The sequence below is a fragment of the Galleria mellonella genome, unplaced genomic scaffold (assembly GCF_026898425.1).
Source record: "Galleria mellonella isolate WM207_F2 unplaced genomic scaffold, CSIRO_AGI_GalMel_v1 utg65, whole genome shotgun sequence".
Classification (NCBI taxonomy): domain Eukaryota; kingdom Metazoa; phylum Arthropoda; class Insecta; order Lepidoptera; family Pyralidae; genus Galleria; species Galleria mellonella.
The window spans coordinates 6246617-6274310 of record NW_026442138.1 but is presented as its reverse complement, the minus strand read 5'-3'; the positions used below and the strand labels follow the sequence as shown (position 1 = coordinate 6274310).

The window sequence follows — 27694 nt, the reverse complement described above, 5'->3', positions numbered from 1 at the left end:
AGTTTTTATTACCTAAATGTTATCTAGTGAGTAATATATATGTCGCAAATCATACCGTATTTGCATCACGTAACGTACGAGTATGTAGATATATTGTAGTGAAAATTATTATCCTGACATTTACATAAGCAAATATAATATTTTACACATCTATGTAATTTTATGATCACTCTTTTTATCACTTATATTTTTTTTATTTAAACACAGACTACTGAAGAGTAATTTTATGCAAAAAAATACGTAGTACTTGAAAATTTATTTATTTCCTTACAAAAATCACGATATAACCACATTATAAGTAATAGTACTAAAATAATATTACTAAAATATAAATATACAAGTAGTCTAACATCTAGTGGTCATTTGGAGAGGATGGTAAAAAGATTTATTGAACACGAATAAATGGAGATTTCAGTAGGGACAGCTCAAGAAGGGTCAAATTAAAAATATCCGTAACCGGCGAGCATTACAATGCGTGAATTTACTAATCAGACTACTAAAATTATTCGACTAAGCAATTCATTCGAATTAATCGAATGATTTTCAAATCATTCGATTACTAATTTCATTCACTAAACGCTTCTACTAATCACTTAGGTAGTGGAGGTAGGGAAAAAATTTCGTTTTCGTTATTAGTAGTTCACATCGGATCACTAATTAAAAAAATCATTCGAATATAAAAAATACTAAAGTAGAAGTCGAATTATAAAATTAGTAATTACTAATTATTCGAATAACAAAATCATTCGGATTCACGCACCGCTAGCGAGCATGTATGAAAAGATCGATGAATGTGGAGGAAGTGAAGGAGGTCTGTTTGGCGTGACAATGACGGCATTTGGCGTCCATCGTTTCTCCCTACCCTAATGGGAGACAGGTGTGACAGGTATGTATGTAATGCTACTACTTATATCGTGATTTTTGACAATGACGAAATATAAAATCTGTACAGAAAAGGCAATAGACATTACATACGACTTATATCGTGTTTACCAGATGTGGTTTATATCCAATATTAGATATTATACATAATATACCATACATATATTTTTTTGTTGGGTGAAAATGGTATGGTAACCCCGCCTGCGCTAACGGGATACGCTGAGAATGAAAACAGGCCAGTTAGCCTATCATGATGTATTCATTAGGAATTAACCATGATAGTTTCCAGGGGAAACCGCAAGGAGGTTGACCTGGTTGAGTATATTGCTAGCAATGGGATTCTCAGTCTCCATCACTAACAATCCCTTTCCCCCCACCATATATATATTAAAATCATCTCCATACTCATGTCTGACTGTGTAGGTATAAATAGCTACATAAAAGCAAATTTCCCATTACCTTATCCTTATATTAAAAATAGGAAATCAATCAAATAATTTTCGGTATTTCTTGAGAAAATGTACTATTGGTATTGAAACAATATTCAATTCCGCAGGCTCCCCGTACATTCGCTCCATGAATCCCGTCAAAGCTGTCGCCGGGTCGGAAGTAACAATCTGGTGCCCTTACTATGGTTTCCCAATAAAGTAAGTTTATTTTCATATTCTTCTAACATTTATTTGCTTGCTATATGATATTAAAATAACAGCATGTATTATTAAGGCTTGATTTTAATTTATTCCCTGTATACAATCTACAATCTAGTATAATTACCTACTTTATTTTTATAGATGGCGTGTTTTATAAAGATTCTTGTTATTTTTTTTTTTAATTCTGCAATTAATCCTACTAATCTTATAAATGTAAAAGTTTGTAAAGACGTTTGGATGTTTGTTACTGAAACACGCTGAAATGGGTGAATAAATTTGAATGAGATTTGGTACACGGGTAGGTTTATCCTAACCTAACACAGATATTTTATATACTTATTCACGTTGCCAAAGTCACGGGAAACAGGTAGTAGTAGGTAAAATAGAAATTCCATGCCAAAATTGTTTGATAAACATGAAAAGTTAAATAAAAAAACAGATTATACTCGTTTTTATTTTATACCCGAAAAGTGGCAAATAAACATATAACTTGTCCGCCCACGTTTTTTAATTGCTTTTTGTTTTTTTCTAATTTACCTTTAACATTACAATAATATTGGTTATTTATATTTATTGCATTCATAGCAAAAATCTAAAATCGAATGTAATAAAAAAAAATATATAAAATACAGATCCGTGAAGTGGGAAGGTGGTGCGGGAATCGATCCTAGATACCAACAATTAGACGGACAGCTGACTATATCTAATGTGGACCGCAATCGGGATAAAGGAGGTTGGACTTGCTCAGTTCTTACGCCTGGTGGAGAGTTAGCCAAGAGAGAGGTAATTAATACAGTAACTCGATAATTTAAAGGATATAATCCATAACTTCAACTTTATTAATAAAGTTTAAGTTATGGCTATTATTAATCTTTAAAACTTTGCTTAGACTTTAATTTTCAAATTAAATCAGAATAATACATTAATAGGCTCAAAAGGTGTTACGGTATACTGATAAGAATTTATATTGTTTTAAGTAATAACAAACCTTATTTGAGTGTATATGCAATAAGTTATTTTGCTTCTCTTAATTTAGTTACATACACATACATATAAACAGGTTCATATATTGAATATGTAACAATTTTATTGGATAGGAGCGAGCCAATTTTAATTGGACACCAAAAATAACAATGAAATATATTTAAAATAAGTCTTTGTAAAGGTGTTTATGACCAAAATAGACAAAACTTATATTTATGTAGTTAACTAGGATTAGATAAAATTGCGATACCATTACAACTAATCATCTATCATACAAATAATTCTTCGAATGACTTTGATAGAATTTGAATAGTATTTGGTATAGTGATTAACCAGAAGGAGACATTCTACAAAAGTCATTTGCTTAGGCACCTCTGTCTCATTCGTGTTTTTACCGTGAAGCAGTTGTGTTTGCATGGCTGTGTCTCGGTTTGAAGGGTGGATATGGCAGTAAATTTACAGGGTACAGAGGAATAACACCTGAGTCCTCAGAAATTGCAACGCCCCATGTATCATGAGCGAGACAGTATACTCTGGTATGTCCATGGTATTGCTCATGTCATTATAGTCCCCAAGATACAGGTCTGGCCTAGTTTGGGGACTGATGGTAATGCAGATATTTCCTCGTTGAATAAAACTGTATCTTTCTTAAATAAATATTATTATTATTATGTCTATAGGCGACGGTTACCATTTTCCATTAGGTGGGCCGTCAGCTTATTTACCATTCTAAGTTGCATTAAAAAACCATTATTCTCATTTATATGGGAAAATATTATAAAATTTAGGTATGTTATAACAAATTATTTCGCAAAGTTTAAATGTAACAATACAATGTTATATAAGTAGCAAATAAAATAATTATCTCGTATAGCATACGAATACGTTGCTAGCTAGTCGCCCCTAATTCTAAATTTTACGCGCCAGATAAATTATGCGGTTGCTTTTGTTTCATTAGCACATTAATTAGTAAGTACAGCTCTTGCGACACATTGCAAACACCCTCCACTCAAACTGACCGCCTTATTGCGATTGCCTTTATGAAAACTCCCCCTCACCGAGAGGGAGGTTCTTTTTTAACAATTTTCAAGAGGAGATTACAAATTTGACGTCTTAAATTATATAGATTCAAAATTTAATCAGCTAAACTTCACTTTACCTAAAAGAAATTTGAAGCACATATTTTTTAAAACAAAAGACAGTGCGTCATTTTGCCAGTATCGCAATTAAATTAATTAATAATTTTTAAAATTAATCCTTTTATTTAATTTGAATTGGGAATTAATATTGCATACAAATTAATATACATGTAGGTATGCAATTAAAATGGCGACAGTTAAAATTCTATTAATTTTACATCGTTTTTATATTTCAACAATCTATATATAGTTTTCTCACATAATAATAGTAATATCTATACATTATGGTATCAATATAATGTAAGATCATTAAGGTTACTTTTTGTTAATTCCGAAATAATACCAGAGGGTGACTTTGTACAAAAGTCGATCGCTTGGGTACTTGTTTCAACCGTGAAGCAGTTGTGTTTGCATGGCTGTGTTTCGGTTTGAAGAGTGGGATATGGTGTGAATTTACTGGGTACAGAGGAGTAACACCTGAGTCCTCAGGAATGGCAACGCATGGGGGGTATCATAGGCGAAACAGTATGCTCTGTTAAGTCCATGGTACTGCTCATGTCTATAGGCGACGGTTACCACTTTCCATCAGGTGGGCCGTCAGCTTGTTTGCCATTCTAAGTTGTATAAAAAAAAATTTGATAAACCTGCTTCGTCTAGTTAGGGGTTGTTAACGGTTGCTAAGGTTGTTTAGATAATTCCCATCTAGATGGAGCGAAGGTTTGTTTTTAATACAAGTTAATGGATGCTATTGGGGGATTACTATCTTCAGTAGTGAATTGTGAATGGTTGAAAAAAATAATACCTTTGTCAATCCAAAAGAAAACAGAGCCAAAATCTGTATTTATTAAATGCATGTTTAATCCTTTATTTATTTATTCATCCACTAACAACTTGAACATTAAATTTCACAATTGCATACATAAAAAAAACATGTGTAAATCTGTTAGATAATTATATATTATTTATTATTTTTATCACTTTTTAGTAGATATAACAGAATATTTAGTTAATTAATTTACAAATTTATTATCAACTATGTTTTAAAAATTATTGACATTGCTTTGGAGATCTAGTCTAGTAGACTATATTAGAGACCTTCGTGTATACCGAAGAATATATAAAAATCTTGACACTTGAAAATTAAATGAGGAATCAAAAATCTTTTATTAATTTTTTATCAGGTACAAGTGACAGTAGTGTCACCTCCAGTGCTCTCGCCTGTCGTGTTTCCACCGGGACTAAGATCTGGAGACCGCGCGCAATTGACTTGCAGTGTCACTTCGGGAGATATGCCTGTTTATTTCTCTTGGCTCAAGGACCAGATGCCCATTTCTAGTATTTTACAGGTAAAAATTACGAAAGAATAATTTTGTAAGTATTTTAAAACAGTCTAGTTTTATGGTTCCGTAGAGGTTTTATTATTAGCTTTATTTGTGTATAATGATTATCATGAACTGTTTTTACATAGTTATTTGAATTTAAAATGAACATTTGCCGTGATCCTGACATAGAATGGGACACTCCTTTCTGTTTCGTGGGTGTGGTAAAAGGCAACTAAGGGAATTTAATAAACGAGTGATGGATAGCAGCGTCCCTCTTAAAATATCACCAAAGCCTAACTGCAGTTGCGAATCTGCCTGCCAAGCGTAGTAATTATTGGCAAAAACCTCCCTTTTGGGGGGAGGCCTATGTCCAGTACTGGACAGTTAACGGCTGACATAATAAAAATAATATAATTATTATATTTTATAATTATTCCTCTCCATCCAAAGGTTGCCTGGAAGAGATCGCTTTTAGCGATGAGGTCGCCCATTGTTTTCTCATTGTGATTATTTCTTGTAATTGTTTGTATCTATGTAAAGTTTACTATTGTAATCTTTTGAATAAAACAATAAAGAGTAGGTATCTCTCTATGTAAATATGAACATTTAGGTAGAGGAACGTGGCGCCGAGTTCTACAGCATGCTAATATTCAAAAGCTTGACGGCCGCTCATAGCGGCGTCTACACGTGCGTTGTAACCAACACCGCTGGCAAAGCTAACACATCCACTGAGTTAGCAATAAAAGGTACTTTGTTAATTACAATTTTTAGTTTTTGACTTATATTAGTAGTATAATTCTAGTGAAAATAATATAGTGCTGACTGTTCAATTAAACAACGCTCAACTGTCCGGATATCTCAAGATTGAATCCTCTGAATTTTCAAGTTCTGTTTGGATAATACAATTAAGATTTTGTTCTACAAAAAAAAAAACATCGACTTCAATAATGATAAATCCAATTATGAATTCTTGCAAGATAGCTACCTAGTTGCCCGCTGAGTTGTATTATCCATCTTATTAAAGTAGAGAGAGGTCGACTCTCTCTACTCTAATTTGATGTAGTAGGGAAAATTTTACCAATATGAACTAAATTTATAATAGATTTAAGTAAAATTTATTATAACTTTAATTTATGATGGCTCATAAAACGGTTAAGAGATAGGTTAAGAAAAATGGCATCACTGGATCGGATCCCATTGTATTTCTTTTAAAAAAGTAACCAAATTAATATATGTGTATTTTAATGTATAGTCAGGCTCACGTCCGCATCATGGCCCTTAATTTATAATTGCGAATGGTCCCAAAACTAATTCAAAATTGTCTACAAAATACATGTATAATCCTTTTACTTTTACAATTAAAAGATATTACCTTTAATGAATAAATTTAGCTGTATTATAAATCATGTAATAAATTATTTGTAGTACCACCATATTGGCAAATGGAGCCTTCAGATGCGGCGGTATTACTGAACGGTTCACTCACAGTAAGCTGTGAGGCGAGAGGTCACCCGCCGCCTGCGATTTATTGGACAAAATTTTCTGGTAAGTATCAATACAACCGTAATTTATTCAACTGGAATTATTTTTTTCATTTAACGCTTTTAGGAATTGGGTAACTAAATCATAATTGTTCAATAATAATTACAATAAATTAAAATCTTTCGTAAAACTGTTGATAATTGATTTATTAATTTTGAGTGCGTTTAATTTCCTAAAATGATGATTGTGGCTCTTTTTGGTGATAAATGAAGATATTAAAAGTTAAATTGGGACAGAATTACAAATTTAAAACAAATTAAAAACTTAAGAACTTTTTTTATAATTTTATATACATATATATGTATATACTCGTACATGCGATATGATTTATCGAAGTAGGCACAGAAAACTAAATATCAAAGGTTCTAAAAAAATCTCTGTTGCTAGGGGAAACAACCCCATATTATATACCCTATCAGGTCGCCCTCCACACGATTCCCCGTGGAAACAACGATGGTTAATTTTTGAATCAGTAAACCTGCTTTTATTTTCTCTTATTATCACGCATTGATATCGCGTCAGTGTATATTGATAATACAAAAAAAAACATTCCATTTTCACCCGTAAAAAATTTTGCTTGATGCACGACGCAATGATTATATGTCATGCATATACTTAATTTTGATATAAATATATTTAATATATTCAATTAAGATTCTTACTTATATGAATTAGTTTATGAAAACAAAACTATTGCAATATCAGTTGCAAGTTCAACATAGACGTTTTGAATAGATCAAACCGACTAATACAATAAACTAACTTTACTATGAACTTATGGAACCACGTTGAGACCGCAAAACTGTTTCACTACAGGCTAGTCTTGAGTTATATGCGAACTGTCCAAGTGGGAAAGTTACTAAAATACTAACAGCAGAGATGTTAGCAAGAATGTTTATTTGAAGGTCGAATGTAAAGAGTCACTGATCAGCATTGTGGCTGCTGTAGGATTATGGTATAAGTAGTAATCACTAGAAACTTAAGACTATTGTATGAGTTTTTTAGGTAACTATTTATCATTCGGAAGATCTATCTACTTTGTATATATTAATGAAGTATAGTCACAGGGTAGTCGAAAAATTAATATTATTAATAATGTAAAGATACAAAAAGATTAGGGTGAGCATAGGGATAACCCATAACATCAATTACTAAGCGACCCTACAAATATACATCTCTGGCCAACTATACTGTACTGGGGGATTGCTAATAATGGGCTTATCCCCATTAATAAATATAAATAAATATATTAATAAATAATTATATTAATAAACTCTATTAATAGCAATATACCATATCAGGTCGACCTCCCCGCGGTTTCCTCTGGAAACCCTCTTGATTGATTAATTGGTAACTAATCTGCTCCATCTTCACTTATAATTCCTTATTGGTGCCCCGCTAGTGTATACTAATAACGTAGGGGGGTGCCCATTCCATTATCATCAATTAAAATAAAAAAAAATATTGTACTTGGTGTGGTCGAGTCTTCAAAAAAGAAACTGTTTCGTTAGTTATATTAGAGCATGAAAGGGAATAGCAAGATTTATTCTTGTTGAACGCACGACATGGAGGACCATGTACACATGGTACTAGTAATTTTATTAATAGCTGTCATAGTGAAATTTAAAATTATTTACGATATTTTTAAATATTTATGTCACATTTTCAAATTAGAAATACATTTTAATATACCTACTAGGTGCAACTATTCTGCGGCTTCGCCCACGTGAATCAATAAATAAATTATTTATCTAATTTCACCTATTCGTGTATTAAATTCCACTCACATCCCTTCTGTAATTTTGGCATGAATAAATAAGAAACCTTCATGCGAAAATATATCCTATAACCTTTTAACATTTATAAAAGTACCTAATGCTAATATGATTTCAAAATAGATAATTTTTCCATCAATATGTAAGTGATAATTGACACATTTAAACTGAGACTTTTAACTTACCATTTCTTATTATAAATATATAACGTACAATTTAATTAAAGACACTCAATTTGATTTTCGATCTATTGTGTTACGTTCAAAATTCTACATTATATTATTCAATTTGACGTTGTAACTTGAGATTCTTCATTGTAAAAAAGATATTAGTTTTCTTATCGGAAAAGTAATTGGATTTCTTTGTTCGATTTTATTATTTCAATAACATTGTTTGAATCTCATAATATACTTACAAGTATATTGTTACTTTTTTTTTAAATTGTGTTATTTACAATTTAATTATTTTGTATGTTATCTATTTATAAAAAATTAACTAATTAATATTATTTTCTTTATTATTATAGTAATTTTATCAAAATTTAGAGAAAATATTTTAATTACAACATAAAATTAAAGATAATTATAATAAAAATAGTTTTAATATTGTTAGACATTAAACCATTCATAGTCTGTGATGTTTTTAGTAGTAGATTACCAAAGGTATTAAATATGGCTCAGAAATATCTGCAGTCGAGTTAAATACCGATAACATAATTTTGTATTTACTATATGTATATTATATGTATTATTTATTATATGTATTATTTGTATATTATATGTATAATTTGTATGTACTAGATTATAACAATGATTTGGTTCTTATTGCTATGAATGAATGAATGAGTTAATTTATAAAAATAATTTTATCGTTCCCTTCGAAGATTGATACAGATTATAAATATGTACACAAACAAAATGAATGCTTAGTTACATAAAAGCAAGATAAAGAGAGAACAATAGGCGGCCTTATCGCTAAAAAGCGATCTCTTTCACGCAATCATAGGATTGAGAGGCATAATTAAAATTGTTTCTAGTCAAGGCGTAACAGAAAAATAATAAGACTAAATAAGGGAGAAAGAGGGTTAAAGATAAATTTAAATGTAATATGAATAATATAAATTAAAAAAAAACTTACACACTTAGAACTAGCCGTTTCCCGCGGTGTTGCCTGCTTCTTACTATGTAGTTCCCTTCATGAAAGCGATTTTATATTATATTATATACTTAAATGATAATTGCATACCTAATATCTTCATAAATTTTCAGCCAATTCAACTAATAGGTTATTTTATTCGGCATTTTATATGTGATTCTTTTGATTGATGTAACTTTTTTTATTTATGAACCGATTGAAATAAAGCAAACACTAAATATTAAGTGAAACAAACCGCAACACAATACTGAAAACCGCATTTAAATCAGTTAAGCCGTTTCTGAGACTAGCGCGCATTAACATACAGACAAACAGACAAAAATCCTAAAAATTGGTGTTTTGGGTTCTATTGCGTTCATGAAGCCCCTCCTATAATAGTTTTTCTTATATATCTTTCAAGTACAGACGGGGATCAGCTACGATTTTATTATATGTATTGATTGATTCATGATTGATATACTGAAATAAATAAACGCAAGTAAATATATAATATAAAATATATGGAAGCATACATATGAATATACATATATAAACTTATATAAAGACAATTATACTAATATGTACAGGTGCTACGACAGAGATGATTTTCTTAAATAGTAATTTTTTTTAAATACTATGATGTTATAATTATTTCAATAAAAAAATAAATAAATACATACTGTTTGTAAAAAGAAAAATAGAAATGCTGTCCTTAATTTTTCCGTATAAGGAACCCGATAATAAATCTATGTTTTGTTGATATCTAGTTGGTCAGAGCAGTTACCCCTAATGAACCGTTAAGGTGAAAATGGCAGGAATATACTGAGGGTGGAATCAAGTAATTTTCTTTCTTCTATTTCTCCTGTGATAATAAAGGCAATTTTATTTTGTTTTTATTATTATTTGACTAAATGTTACGAAGTTAATAATCGTAAAAGAAAATAATCGGTCATTAAAAATGATGCCTTAATATAGTATTTTAAATTTGAAATTATATTTTTAATTTTTTACTGGCAGGTAGTTATTAGGTTTTTATTCTATGATTAACCTTTTGGTTCACAAATTACCAGAAAATAGATATATATAATAATATATACAGTTATCTTTATATGAACATTATTTAAATAAAAATATTAATAATAATATACATATTTATAGATTAAAAACTACTTCAATATTTTTAAAACGTATTGATATGAATGCTTTTAATTGAATTTAAACTTATGGAAATAAATTTACTAATTTCTTGTCGTTCATCAGTGTTTTTCTTTCCGTGAACGAAACAGATCGTCTGGGTAGCAACAGTATGTATAATATAGTTTTTAGTACAAATATATGCCCAAATAAATAAATAAATAATACTGAATATTTTATACAGCACCATCTAGTCTAGATTACTGGTAAAAATATTTAGTTTTTTTTTTAAATATACATATTATTCATAAAAAAACACTTAGAAAAAAAACAGACATATTAATAATTATAAATATTTATATGGTACGGAGATCGAACTTACGACAATCGCAAGGCTACAATACCTCATATAATGAAGCTTTGTATTTAAATACATGCTCAGAATAATGAAATATTATTATTAATTTCATAGGTAGTACAGAAACTACTCTCGGCGGTGTGTCAGACCCAGTGGTACTCACTAATGGCTCATTAAGGCTGGAGTCGGCCCGCGCGGAGCATTCCGGAAAATATCGGTGCCGGGCCGACAACGGCGTGCCACCTGCGCTCTCCAGGACCTTGAATATACATGTTAATGGTATGTACGACTCTATATTTAGTTCTATAATTATTAATAACTAACTTTGCCCTTGACTTCGTATGCTACGTTGGATTTTGAATTAATGAAATAGATCAATTTTAGATGACTTATTAAGATAAAACATACACCAGATTTTAAGTTACATCTTCAGAAATACAAGTGTGAAAATCGTATCTAATTTGGTGCAGTTGTTTTTGGGTGATGCGAGATTAAACATACATACAGTCAAAATTTCTCAAAAATATTCTTTTGGCATTTATTTATCTTAATAAGACTTCTCATATTGTTTTTTCTTAAGTCATCGTCTTGTTACAATATTAGTAATATTTTTTTTTTAAATCTCAAACTAAGAAACGCATTACAACTATTCCTACCTAAGTGCCTAGTAACCGAGTCGTGGCATAACTCATTAAAGTTTTAAAAACATTCTCAGTATCTATGGTGTTTCACTGAAACAATTTCTATTAATACAGATAATGGAAAAAGCTCCGAGCGCCGTCAGAACTTCCATTTACAAAAGTATATTATACACAGTAAGGCTTTAAACTCGTTGTACAAGAATTGTACGATTTTCAATCTCAGTCTAGAATGTATTTTGTAAAGTCAGCGCCGCAGTGAGACGCCAAGATGTGACAGCAGAAATAGCTGGTGCATTTCAAAATATAAAAGTTACTTTATACAATATATATAGGCACCTATGTATCTGACACAACATTGCATTATTATCGAGGCCAGAAATAAATACGGTCGAGTAATATTGAAAGAACGAATCTACTTTTTCTAATACGAGGAAATAATGGATAAAATCAATAAATGTAAAATTTTAGAGGTTACATTGAGTCTTGCAGTTTAACGACGATAGTTGAGTACTTTCGCTTCTAATAATGATACTTGCTCTTGTCAAGAATATTTATTTTTGTATAAAGAATTTATTTTTAGTGTTTACTTAAATGATAATTACTATGTATCTTACAATTAAGGTATATAAACTTAATTTACGAATACAAGGAAAGACTTGAAAGCTTGAAACACTTAAACTTGACTTGAAAAACTTGAAGCAAAATTTTGCACCAAACTGCCTAACTAACATGGTAATAATAGTAGAATAACATTATTCTCTTATGAGAAAATATATGTATCGAATAGTAGTATATTAATGGTATATTTATATAACTTAAAATATAATATACCACTTATTACGTATTATGGCAAATAGGTACTTTAACTACAGACGTTTGTTCTCACAAATTGCATCATATAAAAGTTGCATAAGAATATAAGCTAGTCTCTTGAAAATTGCCAACAATACAAATGCATTTTGTAGAGCCAGCACGATTCGAGACGCCGTCAGCAAATGTGACGGCGAAACTGGGAGATACAATCAGGCTTGCATGTGTCGCGAGAGGCGACAGTCCGCTGTCCACGTCGTGGAGTCACTCTGGGCGGGCATTGCCTAAATCAGATTATAGGTAGGTGCAATTTACTTATATATAATAGGGGTATGTATGTATAATATCTGTATATTGCAATTACAATATCTGTATATTCGTCCAGTAAAACTTATAATAAATATCAGTTCTCCAATGTATAATATCGAAACTAAATACCTGAATAAAATGAATATATAAATCCGTTTCGTATAGATGATACCAAAATAAGTTTCCTTCTTTCCACCATCAAATATTCAGACAAACCCAATATAGAAGATATAGATATAGAAGCGGTATTGATATTAACCATGCCTAATATGTTATAATATGTTAATATATAAATATAATACATAAACGTTATTAAACATTATTTTTTGATGAAATATAAATAAAAACTATTATAAATTTATATTCGATATTCCATATACTTAGTCTTACTGCGTATTGAGCTATCAAGTTAATATCGAATGCTAAAAATGGTAGCAATCTCGTTTGAAAGGATGCCAATTCTTTCAATTTCAAACTCTATAAGTAATAAACATATTATGATTGTAATTTTATTATATTATTTGTAAATTTCTGTTTTATGCCACTGTGTTAGAATCTAGTTTTCTTTGAAATGTTTTTTCTATTTATAATTATATTTTCGTCAGGTAGTAGGTGGTCTCCAATTTCACAATAACTATTATAATTTATTTCAATTCAAAGGTGCCTTATCGAAAATCAACGTCAATTGTCCAGACAGGTCGAGATTGTAAAAGTTATTATATGGTAGGCTATCAAACTCGTAGACTTTGTACTTGATATTATTACTAGACATTTGAAACAGTTCTAGTGGTACTCACAGTAATTTACTTACCAAACAAATACCAAACTCATTTGAATAACAATCATACAAAATAAACTTCTAGGAGTTTGAGTTTATTATGTGGTATTGATACTGAAATAGGCACGTTAATTACACATTATTGTATTGTTTCATTTCAAATATTCATGACAATAATATAGTTCCAATATTATTATAATAAGCAGTACTAAAATCAATATTAAAGAGGCCTGACAAAGGTATTGCTATATTTAGTAATTTTAACTCACTCTTTATTCGACAATTGATTTTGCATTTAGAACTACCAAAAGAATAAAGACTGGGATTATTTATTCACTTAGATTCTTTGTTCTTATGAAATTACTTTACTTAATGGAAAGTAATGACAAAAAGGTAAGATGAAATAAAAATTATTATAAAACAAACAAACTGACAGTCTGTATGTAATCGGAAGTTGTATCTATCATTAATAAAAAATAATGGTATTGTTGACCTTACAATAAATATTGTCACCAATATGGCACATAGGTTGCTATTTTTGTGTACTAAGATCATAAATCTCTAACTAAATTGATCATCTGTGCCCAATAATTTAATTACCATTTACTCTTCGAACCTAAATACTAAATGCAACCAGAGCTTAAGTATGTATATCACTTGTTAACAATTTTCATTTGATACTGATTAGAAATGACAATTTAGCAATTAAGGGTAACTTGACTGTTTCAATTAGAAACTTACTTACACGGTTTATAAATAAAATTATTATTACAATTGCGAAGCTATCAGTTTAAATCTGTTGTATACCAGGATTATTAGCAAGTGAGTTACACATTAAGCCGCTGAACTCTTTACCCTTGCAGTTTTAGCTTTCAAATTTCCCCCTACTAATAATCTTGGTAAAATATTTCCTGTTTAGAATGAGTATATCAGAGACTCGAAGTGCTGAGGGTCTAAGAAGTGAACTGGCTATAGAGCGGGCAGACAGAAGAGACTCCGGTGTGTATCGGTGTCAGGCTTCCAACCCTTACGGACGGTCCGATCACTTTGTACATCTGGCTGTTCAAGGTAAGGAACTTACTGTAATTTTTTTTACTACATACTTTGATTGATATCAATCACTCTTTTTGTACGTAATGTAATATGAACGGCTTCTTGCTCTGCGTTACTTCAAACCAATCTCCCTTAAATGCATTTAAAACACTACCCCTTCGGTTTTTGGTCCGGCCTCAGCGATGATGTCCATCAGTAGACGCCTACTGGGCGAAGATCTTTACCCAACTATTGGGATCCATACGGCTAATGCGAGCGTATAATAAGATATTATTTCTCAAAATTTAGTCACAATATGAAATTATTCCTCGAAATCAGCTGTTCGCAGCTCTCGCAGACGAAACTGCAAAAAACAGCTAGTCAGTAGAATGAAAACTGAATATTTTTGCAACACTGTAGTTCATTATTAGAAGTGTCGTCACCTCTCGGGTTGAATTTAATCACTTAATCGGTCGTACCATTTCAAATAGCGATAACTCGTTGCACTGGAGTGCACTGTGGAGATCCAAGTCACATTATAGCACATGTGCACCTTTTACCTGAATTGCTTCTCAACTACACATTTTAGCACTCCAATACCTGTAAGGTGCACTGCAATCAGTTGCAGATCTGATATACCTAAACATAAAGCTATAAAATAATTATATGTTGTAGCTTGCTACTGAAATTTGTATAATTTCAGTAGCAATTATGATTACGTTTAATTAATGGGATCATAAAATGCTATGTTTTACATTTTACAGTTTTTATATAATATACAACTAATCCATAATCTTGATGTAAATTCTTTATATTGTAGCTAGAAATGAAATTGTTTTATCTTCAGATTTTACAAGAAATGTTGTCTACCAATAGCATTGAATACGTACCTACCTATTCGATAGTAATTGTATTTTTTTTTTTAATAAATCGAGTGTTTGACGATATTTTTGCTTGTATACTGCAAGGGCCCGCAATATTTTATCTATTTCTACCAAAATAAATACTGTTATATATTCTGTGATATGGTTTTAAATTAAATATAATAAAATTATATATATTATAAATATAATATAAATTATAAATATGTATATAAAATATTATAATTAAGTAAAACACCTACCTTACGTGTGTTACAAGTACGTTGAAATTTAAACATTTATTTCATGAATGTACATTGTATCTCCTTTAAAGAATCATTGCTTACTAGATATAATATTAATTAACATCATCATATCAGCCGTTAACTGTACACTGCTGAATATGGGCCTCCCCCATAATGAGAGTTTTGCCAGTAGTTGCTAAGCTTGACAAGCGGGTTGGCTATCGCATTTAGGCTTTGATGTTTTAAGAAGGTCGCTGCTGCCCATTCTTTGAAGTTACCTAAATCGTCTCCTTCGACACACGCAGGAAAGGAAAGGGTGGTCTATTCTATGCCGGGACCACACGGCCAGATATAATATGCTGTAGTAATAATAATTATCTATGACATGAAAATTCGATTATTTGAATTTCAAATTAATTCTCATATCTTAACAGAACCGCCGGAGCCACCCGCCAATTTTCGGGTCCTAGAGACTACATCTAGGTCAGTGCGTCTCCAATGGCGGAGGCCGTACGACGGTAACTCACCAGTACTGGGCTATGTGGTACAATATCGTCGGCATGATTCCACCTCGCCTGACTCGTGGAGGGACGCTGACACGCAAAACGTATCCGTGTCCGCTCACCCTGTGGACACTTATTCGGAGTAAGTTGAGCTAATTTTATGCAAGTAATTTATATTTTTATAAGCATTTTTTTTATACTAGTACGACATGTGAGTCGTTATTTGTCATTTTGTTAACTCTTGTATGAATTAGACACATATTTTAAAATAATAGTATAGCCTAGGGATTCCAAAATTTTCATTTTGCAGTACGCTTACATATTTAGGTAATTAGTATATCATCCGAACAAAAAAGATAATATTAGGGATTTTTTTATGCCTATTGGTACAGCAATTAAAGCAACTACAAGAACATAATTTTAATATTATATCTATGTTAGAGTTAACATACAAAAATATAATAATATCACTGATATTTGCGTTCTTATTCATAAAAACCCCAGATGTTTAAAAATACAATAGATAGTGTATCTGAAAATAGATAATATATTTATTTCACACGTTAATCGTTAGATTTGTAGGGAATTTCAGTTATTATGAATTAAGATAATTAGCTTACAAAAAGCATTTAATCTGTAGATAATCTTTTATTTTTAGGAGATTACATATAACTCTGTATTTATTACTACTATATTTATACTGTATTTATAACTCTGTATATATTTAGGATTGAAGAGGCAACTATAACAGGATTGGAGCCAGCCACAGCGTACTTGGTACGGGCTAGGACGGTCACTGCGCAGTTCGCGTCGGCCCACACTCGTGCACTGTTAGCGTTGACGCTCCACGAACCGCCTGCGCGGGCGCCGATAAGCCTACGTGCTTCTGCGCCCAGGCCTACGACTATTGAGCTGGCATGGCAGGTAAGTTTAAAGGGGTTATTATAATTATAAAGAGTTTTGAAATTGAACGTAATACTTTTATTTTACAATTTTTTTTTCATAATACTATAGTACCAAACGAGCATACAGTCCGTCTAATGGTAAACGGTTACTTCTGAGATAAATAGACACCTGATTATATATATACATATATACATTATGTATTAAAGTTTAAATAAATAGATAAATAAAAATTTCCTATCGTTCACTGCACCTGGAGCATTAAATATATCTAAATATAAATAAATTTTATTAGAATAATGTATTTGGGTGTTTTAAATACATTTTTTTGCTAATAGGCGCCTCCATCATCATCATGGAATGGTGAACTACTCGGGTACACAGTATGGTGGTGGGCGTCAGCAGACGGCTCGCTCGCAGGCGGCGCCAACGTGGGCATGGAGTTTGCAACTGTTCGGGGACTAATCAACAAATATACTATAGAGGGACTTGAACATTACACACGGTATGTGACAACCCTGTTTATGGAATTTAAAATGACAAACAAGCTGCCAGCTCGCCACACGGATAATGGTAACCATTGTCGACTGAGACATAAATGAATCATGGCCATCACATAATACACTGTGATTATCTTATGGGTTATTATTCCTGAGAACTAAGAAGCTATGTCTTTATACTCTGTAATTTTACTGCCATATCCCACCTCTCAAATCGCAATAGTCCTACAAGTACAGCTGCTTCAAGGCACGAAGACCGGGACAAAAGTATCGAAACGATTTTTGTACAATGTCCTCTTGGCAAAATTTTTCAAAGATTGTAATAATAAATAAATAGTACCTAATAAGTAAATATGAACTAAACTGAATATTTTGCAAAACGTCACCTAGTTTCAAACTAAGCAGAGCTTGTATTTTTGGTATTATTTAGAGAAATATTTTGCAATTTTGTTTCAATTATAATTTGTACGGAGCCCTCGGTACTCGACTCTGACTCGCACTTGTCCTGTTTTTTTTTTATAATACTTAGAATAGCAAACAAACTCACGGCTTACATCACATCAACATTATATTCTAATTGTTATATTTTTGTTGCAATTCTCTTAGGTACTCAGTGAGCGTGAGAGCTTTCAACAGCGCCGGTGCTGGGCCTGCAACTGCCCCTGTCAACACATTAACACAGGAAAGTGGTGAGTTCATTTTAATTAAATAATTCTACTAATATTATTAAGATTTCTTCAGGGTCGGCAACGTGCACTTGACACCCCTAGTGTTGCAGGCGTTCATATGCTATAGTGACCGATGACTCTCAGACGGGCTGTACGCTTGTTTATCATCTTCGTGACAGAAAACATATATATAATGAAGTGAATATTTTATTGTTAAAAGTCTTGAAACAATATATTTTTATTGCCACTTTAAAATTAATCGGATTTACTTATTTATATTTTGCCACTTCTTTATTTTTACAATTAATATATAGGTAAAGATATTTGGAAGTTTAATAAGTCTATCTAAATCCTTCATAGGGTAGTCAAAGATCGAATGCTTAAATGTTATAGGTACTTATGAAACTTTTATATACTTTTCGGTTAATTTATCACATAACAATTAATGGAGATAGATTAGATACTGCGTTTTTATGTTGCGTTAGCAACATGAAAACGAGCATTATGAGATAAATAAAAACAGATATATAAAAATAATGCCCTTTCAAAAGAAATTGCGGGCACGGCTAGTACTTCAAGATCGCTTATCACTCTTAGAAAGTTAAGATTTTTTATTAAACTGTCTGACTAAAGTGCAAAAAAGATCTAAGGGATTATCTTTGAATCTTAACGTAAAAATTCTCTTTGTGAAAAGAAATCTTACAAGGTAGCCGAGTTAATAATGTTAAAAATAAGTGCTCGTAAATTATTCTTTATGATTTACATATGTCTGTGCATAGTTAATAATGATTACAATTCATTTAGACTATTGAAATCAACTATTCAAATCAACCAAACAATATTTTTTTTTATACAACTTAGAATGGCAAACAAGCTGATGGCCCACCTGATGGAAAGTGGTAATCGTCGCCTATAAACATGAGCAGTACCATGGACATAACAGAGTTTACTCTTTCGCCCATGATACCCCCCATGCGTTGCCGTTCCTGAGGACTCAGGTGTTATTCCTCTGTACCCAGTAAATTCACGCCATATACCACGCAAACACAGCTGCTTCCCGGTTGAAACACGAATGGGACAGAGGTACCCAAGCAATTATAAAGCATACTAAGTCACTTTGGGCGGGGGTTAGTAAATATTAACTTTATTCATATTCTAATATATGTACTCTTTATCAATTTTAGAATTTAATATTAGTAGCATACTACGATATTAATAATCTGCCCTAGAACGTTTTGTTTATTTTCTTTAGATTGTCTTCTATTCTTAGGCTTATGGGTTGTGTAGACGGTCAAGCATGTACCTATCTATTACAACAACTTATAAGAGGGAGACTTTGTACATAAGTCGATTGCTTGGATACCTCTGTCCCATTTGTGTTTCAACCGTGAAGCAGTTGTGTTTGCACAGCTGTGTTTCGGTTTGAAGGGTGGGATATGGCGTGAATTTACTGGGTACAGAGGAATAACATCTGAGTCCTCAGGAATGGCAACGCATGAGGGGTATCATGGTCGAAACAGTAAACTCTGTTATGCCCATGGTACTGCTCATGTCTATAGGCGACGGTTACCACTTTCCATCAGGTGGGTCGTCAGCTTGTTTGCTATTCTAAGTTGTATAAAAAAAAGACAAAGAGGGTAGAATAGCTCCATCTTAGTCCTACAAGCGCCTTAGATGCGTATTTGGTTTATGCTCCTTAACCGATTACTTTTCTGCAGTTCAGTTACGCTTCTCGTATATTTTTTTACTACGCAAATGTCATGTTTCTGAAACCTATAAGCATAACACTACAGAAACATTCATATTAGAAAGGGTGAAATCAAAACCATTAGCATCTTTTAGAGGTACTATCAATGCAACTGAACATTTTCAAAATGGCTTTAATTTATATGATCAAAATAAAGTGCCTACTCGACGAGCTATGCTAGAATGGGAGACTTAAAAAATTGTTTGCCGTTTCTCGATGCACGTTTCTTTAAGGAAGTAGTCAGTCTCACTAGCACAATATTTCTTTAACAGGATACTAATGATTTAAATTTCAGTCTAAATTTCACTATAAAGCGCTTAACATACACGCTGCACCTTCGTGTGCAAAGACTTTGCGGTTTGTAAACAGTTCTACCGCTTGGCAATCTCCCGCGGCGAAACGCGTGTGTAGTCGACAAATTGTATTAAATGCATTGTATGAAAACTGCTGAGTCACACACGATGGCGTGGCAAAAAGCGTTTTACTATGTTTTTAATGGAATGTTGAAAATAGAATACCGTACCTGGGTTATGGGTATACACTGGCGTAATACCAGTGAGCGATGATAGATGAAGATGAAGTCAGATCACTTGATCCATTGAGACCAATTCACCACGATGGTATCCAGGTGAACGTTTTAGGTGGAAGTTAATTTGATACTAATAAGGATGTTGTTACTAATAAGGTTATTAGTCGTCATTTTTAGCAAACTTTCCTTGTCGCCTTACTTTGACTATAATCGATTGCTGCAATGAAATCATCTCGTGCAATTCGAAGTCGTTAGGCTATTTTAAAAATATACATATAAAAAAGATGCACTGAAACTGTATATTATGATTATACGAGTACATATACGAGTATGTAAATTGCCGTATGATATCGGCATAGAATTAGCCACCCCTCCTTTCCTGTGGGTATCATAAAAAGCAAATAAGGGAACTTAATGATCGAATGGAACTTAATGGTCAACAGCAATTCTTTTAAAACATCACTAAAATCTATAAAATACAAACTGCGGTTTCCAATCCGCTTGCCAAGAGTGGCAACTACTGGCGAAATCCCCTAAGTAGTAAACTGCCATTACGAATGCTCCCATTTCTTATGACAGTCTTAGGGGGAGGGTCTATGCTCAGCAGTGGATAGATAATATCAAATAATGATGGTGATAATGATGTATGATGATAAATAACGGCGGTGGTTGTTGCCCCGTTGCGCAGTGCCGTCGGAAGGCCCGCGCGGCGTTCGCTGCCGCGCGGTGTCGCCGCAGAGCGTCAAAGTGGAGTGGTCACCGCCGCCCGCGCACGCGCACCACGGCGCGCTGCTCGGCTACAAGCTGCTCTACCGACCGGACCACAGTCAGTTCAGTACTCACTTTATATGGATAAAAAAACACCGTGTCACGATGTTCGTTCATGCTAATCTTCGAAATTGCTCGATCGATTTTAATGGTTTTTTTATATATATATATATAGGTATTGTTTGAGAAAAATGCACTCAATATTTGGTGATAGAAGGATAGCCTTAAACTTTCAAACTACTTTTACCGAATCAGATAATTAAAGTACGTGTATGATTATAGCCTATAAAAAATTTATATGTTCCAATTATTTATAATACCAAGGTTAGATATAACACTATCTACAAATATATCTACATTTAAAAGCTACACCACCAATACCAAGGTTGTTGTTAATCGATCGAATTAATATTATATCAATTTTATATGTGTATGAAATATCATTTCACTAATTAACCATGAATTTATAAACTGAAGGTTATTTTACACAAATATAATAGAATATTTTCTAAAAAAAAATATGAAGATTTATTACAGCAAAAAATAGGTAATTCTTATATAAAAGGGCAGGCTTTCAGCTTATTTATTTACTGGCTTTTACATTATTATACTTTAGTGATTAAAATTATTATGTTTACAACTCCAAGCTGAGTGATGGCAGTTGTTTGTCGGCAGCGACAGATTGGCTGGAGTGGGAAGTTCGCGGTGGTGGTGGTCCGAGTTCCGGAGCGGGAGCGGAAGTTAAACGCGTCGCCGGCGTAGAAACGCTCCTACTTGCGCTTAAACCGCACACTAACTACACTGTGCAAGCATTAGCTTATACAGCGGCTGGAGACGGTGTACCTGCTCATCCTATACATTGCACTACACAACAAGATGGTAAATTATATTACTATTTCAATAATGCTTACATGATAACAAAATTTTCAGCGATAAATTTGTTCCAGTACCCGGTGCTCCAGCAGCAGTGAAAGTGGTGGCGACATCTGTCACGTCTCTAGCTGTCAGCTGGTTGCCACCAAGTCGACCTAATGGACCAATTCTCTATTATACTGTTTTTTATCGAGAACTGGGCAGGTACATATACAGAAACATGTTTGTTGTTTTGTGAACATTAGGAAAAATAAAAATTATGTATGAAAATATTAAAGTATTTTGAAACATTCTAATAAACACCATGCTATAACTTATTTATGTATATATATTTAAAAATATACATGTGGAAGTTTATTTTAGGGACAGGCCACCACAAACAACTACTGTTCAAGCTGAAGACGGAGATCCTTCAGTGGGTTTGGGAGGATCGACTGAATTGCGTTCCTTATCTGAGGGCACTACTTATGAAGCATGGGTAGCAGCTCATTCTGCAGCTGGCGAAGGGGAACCTTCAGCACCACAGCCTGCCACTACTACACAAAGAGGCAATATAACATTTTCATACACTTACATACAATTATAAAAGTGTATTTTATTTACTATCTTAAATATTATTAGTTGTAGTACTTTTTAGTATATTTAAATTATACGTATGTCACTCATTTCATAGCTGGAGCCAGACTTCTTGCCTTCGGTGTATGGGCGAGAGTACAATGTGGGCATTCATTACGCCTAGCATGTGTCTGGCGAGGAGAACCGGCACCGAGAGCTCGGTGGTTACGCGGAGACCGACCAGTGACACACGATCCTCGTGCGCATCTCACACCTCATGGACATCTGGCAATACATGGTAAAGTTTATTGTTAAATTCAAATAGTTACACATTTCAAATAAATTATATTTAAATTAGAAATGTGGCAAAGTACATTAATTGACTTATAATCTTAACTAATAAGAACTATATATAGGTATAAATTAATTTCTGATAGATAAATTATTTATGCTACTCGGTGTGTTTATTTTGCTTTGAAACAGACAAAGATACAATACAGCATTTGCTGTACTGTATTTTTCATTCATCATCATCAATATTAGATATTGAAGTAACTTGGCTTCTTTTGCATATTTGCCTATTTGTAACTTAGCTCTTAGTCTTGTTTACATAGTTGTGTATTCATTTTAATATAATGTAATTAATATTCAATAAGGTTAAAATCCTTAATGTTATAAAATTATTCTTAACTAGAAGTGGACGCATCAACGAGTGGCAACTATACATGTACAGCTCGTAACGCATTTGGTTCTGAAGAAGTGACGTACCGCATAGAGTGCGCTACACCACCATCTGCTCCTACTCTCACTTTGGACCACGCGACACATAAAGAAGCGCGACTAACATGGCGGACTACACATCACCCGGCCGCGCCGCCTCACGGTAAGTTTGCCTACCTTATATTGAAGATAAATATATATTTGTTTTCCTTGATTGTTTTGATAATATTTTGTAGTCAATAAATTAATGTAAACCCCAATATATATTTGCCAACCTCAGGACTATAATGTGAAACTAGGAGCGATATATGTAATATACTTATGTACCAGTAACAGCACCATGTTACTATGTGAAAATTTAATTCTGTTTTCAATTGACTATTAGGTTTTACATTACATAGACAGAACATATATATATATATATATATATATATATATATATATATATATATATATATATATATATAGGGCATTCAGCCTCAAAACGGATCAACTTTTTGTCAGCTAATTATCAAATTAGCTGACTCGTTTTTTTTTATCAGTGTTCTATATACTTACGCACACATTGTATCTTGACTTAAATATATTTAATTATTTAAAAAATAAAATGAGTTTTAGCGTATTAAAAAGGTGTAGAATTTATAAGACATAATAAATATAGAAGTTATAAAAAGCACTTATATATTAAGTTGGATAGACAAAAATAATATAACAAATCTATTTATACATTAATTTAAAATTACACACATAAATTGACGCTGTCTATGCGAACTAGAATTACATTAATGCACCAAATATCACATACATTTTACTTGGTGCAATAAAGTGTAAATAAATAGCTTTACAATTCCGCCGCCACTCATGAATTGACCCACGTGCTATTTATGAAGCCCAAGTGACATGATGGAAGATATACGACACTGCTGCACGCAAGAATTATCTATTATATTTGTATAAGTAATTAACTTGATACTCACAATAATTAGAAACGCCAATGTAATAAAGGTACAATTTATGGTATGTTAAACTATTAAATTCAAATAATCTTTTTTCAAATAGATTTTTATACAAGCTCTTTTAAATTGTAATTTTTTTACTGCAGAGTTCGGAATATTGTTATCTGCTGAAAATAACCAACAAGAAAATCAAGTATTTTTTTCAAATTTTTGCTAACATGTGTATTTATTTAAATATACTATGTCTAGAATTACATGGTCATTAAAAAATCCGTGCATTCGTACATCCTTGATAGATTTTTTACTTTTTTGAAATATCAGCTATTTATTTTTACGGCATATTTAAATTATATAAATTTATTCTTGGACCATAGATTTTTTAATTGCGTATTTTTAGTAAAAATAATTAATTAAAATTACAATTACTGTTAGTTAAAATTTTTTACTAACAGTCGCTCATTGAAGAAAAAAATATAAGTCCGTGTTTGCACGACATAAATTTTGTTGCCCAGTGTTATTGTAGTTTACAAATTAGTTACTACAAAATTATAATTTGTTCATATAATTCTTGCTTATGATTGTTATATTATACAGCTATTTTGTATATTGTACATAATAAATAAATAATTGATGAAAAAATATCCTGTATGTTAATTTAGAATATTTTGTTATCCATTTGTCTTAAAACATTCAAATCCATTCAGCCGTTTATGAATAATTTTATAACAAATATCTAGCTTTGAACGAATAGCTTTGCAAACATTTACAGGAAATTTATTGAAAAAGTAAAATCATGTTTGTTTTTTTATTTATATAGGTATCTATAAAAATCAATATTATGTTTTTAAAAGCAAATTTTAATATATCTTTTTTTTGTGTTGAAAATTTAGATTGGCGACGATCGCATTAAGTTAACGAGAACGCGAAATCTGTAATGAAACTTTGTGATCGAATTATGCAAAATTTGATAGATAAATCACAACCGTAAATTACTTATTACGACTTGTTAATATTATTAACAACAAATCTTACCAGTGTCACAGTATAAGGAGTTTTTTATACTGTGCTAATATTATATAATAATTACTAGATTGTTTCATTACCTAAGAAGGTATTATATATATTTTATAGTTTATTTTCATGGTATAATAAAAGTAATACAATACGCTACTTATACTAAATATAAAAGTTAAAGACATTATTTTAATGAATAAATAAATAATATTTTACTTTAATACTATATTTAAACAGTTTTTTAATTTGAAATTTGGATAAAATATATTACACAAATCATCATCATTAACTGTCCACTGCTGATCGTGATGACTTCCTCCTAGGAGTTTTGTCAGTAGTTGTCAGGTTGGCAACCGCAGTAAGGCTTTTGGTAGTATTTTAAGAAAGACGTAGCTACCTACTAGACGTGATGGTAACAAAATTAATATAGAAAGTAGATAACGGTAAACTTTATCTATAAGAAAATAAGTTCAGAAAAATCATTCGTTTGAAGTGTCAGCCTTATCCTTGGTATGTTTTCCCTTTAAACGTGAAAAATATTAATGTAGCATTATATTCTAAGGCGACTAAGGGAGGGCGAGTGACGGGCAGCAGCTTCCCTCTTAAAATATCTCCAAAGCCTAACTGCGGTTGCCAATCCGCTTGTCAAGCGTGGCAACTACTGGCAAAATCCCCCTGCAAGCTTATGTTCAGCAATGGACAGTTAAAAGCTGATATGATGATGATTATATTCCATAAGGCTTCACAATCTGGTGGGTTCGGGTCCGTGATGATTCCGGAGAAGGCATTGAGCCGGCAAGTACGCGAGGAGAAGAGGAACGGAGGTTAGAAGCTGGTGGAGAGGCAGTGAGTGTTATGCTGAGAGCTCTGTCCTGTGGCGTAACATACTCTGTAAGAGCTGTGGCCCACTCCCGAGCTGGATCTTCTCCGCCTTCTCAGCCATTGTTGGTCAGGACAAAACCTCCTGGTAAGTATTTGTACATTAAGCAGGTACTAAATAAATCTTAGCTTATATATGTACAAGTATGTAAACCAAAATTTAAATTGATAAATCATTAGTACCACATACGTATCAGACATTAGTGTTGTTCGGGACAATAATAGAGAAAGGCTGGGCCGTTCAATGTTTTTAAATATTTATAATAGGTTTACTGTTTTTATGGAAAGAAAATAAATTAAAATTCGGACAGGATAACGCCCGTCGAGTTATCTAAAATAGGTGACATAAAACTCATTACTTCTGTTGCACAGCGATAAAGCGTTGTTTAGTGTAATTGAGTTAAATTCAGCGAATTTTTAACGTTAATTTCCTTTGGGTTAAGTCGCCTGAATTATATGAACATTGCTTGATTTTGGAAAAGGATTTTTTTCAAGAATAAGATTCTTTTGTCAAACCCTATTACAATTTGATATTCTCAAATTAAAATATAAATAATTGAATTAAAAGATTAAAAAATAAATAATAATATTTTTGGAATAGTGCTAGTATGGGAAGGTGGAGGGGAAGTAGACGAAAATGAAGAAGGCGCTGAAGCGGCTGTATGGAGTAACAGCAGTGCTCTGGCAGTTGATGCTCGGCGAGCGGTTCGGTGCGGAGCTCGGCTGGTCAGGTTGCAATGGAGAAGAGTAGATGCTGGAGGCTCAGGGGTCTGGAGAGACGCTGATCTCACTTCGTTGCATCATCATCGAGAGGTAAGTAGAAAATTAATTGTTTAAATAACTATGTTCAATTCAAAAATTGTTTCAAATGACCCAAGTCGCTATACATTGGACTGGACATGCGGGTATATGCGCGAAATGCGCGTGAATTCAACTGCATTCAATGAAAAATTTGTCAACGACCTAACTAGAATGGCAGAATGCGCATAGCCGACTGCCTAACTGTTTCTGAAGAATGCACATTTAAACAACTGCATTCGGCAGCCAGCTGATTAATTCAATACATTGCATATCGGTAATTCATGTCTAAGCAGTTGATTTCTAACTATAGTTTACAACGGTTTCATATACACGTTTGATGTAAACCGGAAATTAATTTATCCAAAACGTCAATACCAAAGAACAGAAATGCCGTCTAACATTCCAATCCGACGAAAACAAGGCGTAAATTGAAACCTTTATTAGAATTCCATTCGAATTTGGGCCCTCGGGGACGAATAAAATAACTTTTTTGTGCAAATAATCAACAAGTTTTCTGTGTACCTGTAAACTTTTGTACAGGAAATTTGTCACGGGTGGTGTTGAAAACCGGAGCGGGAGAGAAACTTTTGAATCAAACACATTGTCAGCCGACTGTTACTATGGAATCATGAATATATTATTGTATTCATACAATAATTACATTGTACGTTGGATATTTACAG

The 27694-nt window shown here is 32.3% G+C and overlaps 1 protein-coding gene across 2 annotated transcripts in view; it reads left to right on the top strand.

The window, feature by feature from the left end:
- Positions 1-27694, top strand: part of LOC113519801 (cell adhesion molecule Dscam2-like) — a 158038-nt gene that overhangs the window by 120791 nt on the left and 9553 nt on the right. The window contains exons 12-31 of one of the 2 annotated variants that reach the window (XM_031914193.2): positions 1439-1529; positions 2165-2315; positions 4837-5001; positions 5588-5723; positions 6403-6522; positions 11035-11199; positions 12527-12671; positions 14378-14526; positions 16030-16240; positions 16827-17022; positions 17340-17506; positions 18108-18190; positions 21134-21271; positions 21889-22092; positions 22161-22290; positions 22450-22634; positions 22760-22939; positions 23336-23524; positions 26071-26298; positions 26812-27023. In XM_031914193.2, coding sequence (XP_031770053.2) covers positions 1439-1529; positions 2165-2315; positions 4837-5001; positions 5588-5723; positions 6403-6522; positions 11035-11199; positions 12527-12671; positions 14378-14526; positions 16030-16240; positions 16827-17022; positions 17340-17506; positions 18108-18190; positions 21134-21271; positions 21889-22092; positions 22161-22290; positions 22450-22634; positions 22760-22939; positions 23336-23524; positions 26071-26298; positions 26812-27023 — 3245 coding nt within the window. The remainder of the gene's footprint in view (positions 1-1438; positions 1530-2164; positions 2316-4836; positions 5002-5587; positions 5724-6402; positions 6523-11034; positions 11200-12526; positions 12672-14377; positions 14527-16029; positions 16241-16826; positions 17023-17339; positions 17507-18107; positions 18191-21133; positions 21272-21888; positions 22093-22160; positions 22291-22449; positions 22635-22759; positions 22940-23335; positions 23525-26070; positions 26299-26811; positions 27024-27694) is intronic. The other variant, XM_031914195.2, reaches the window with a different exon arrangement.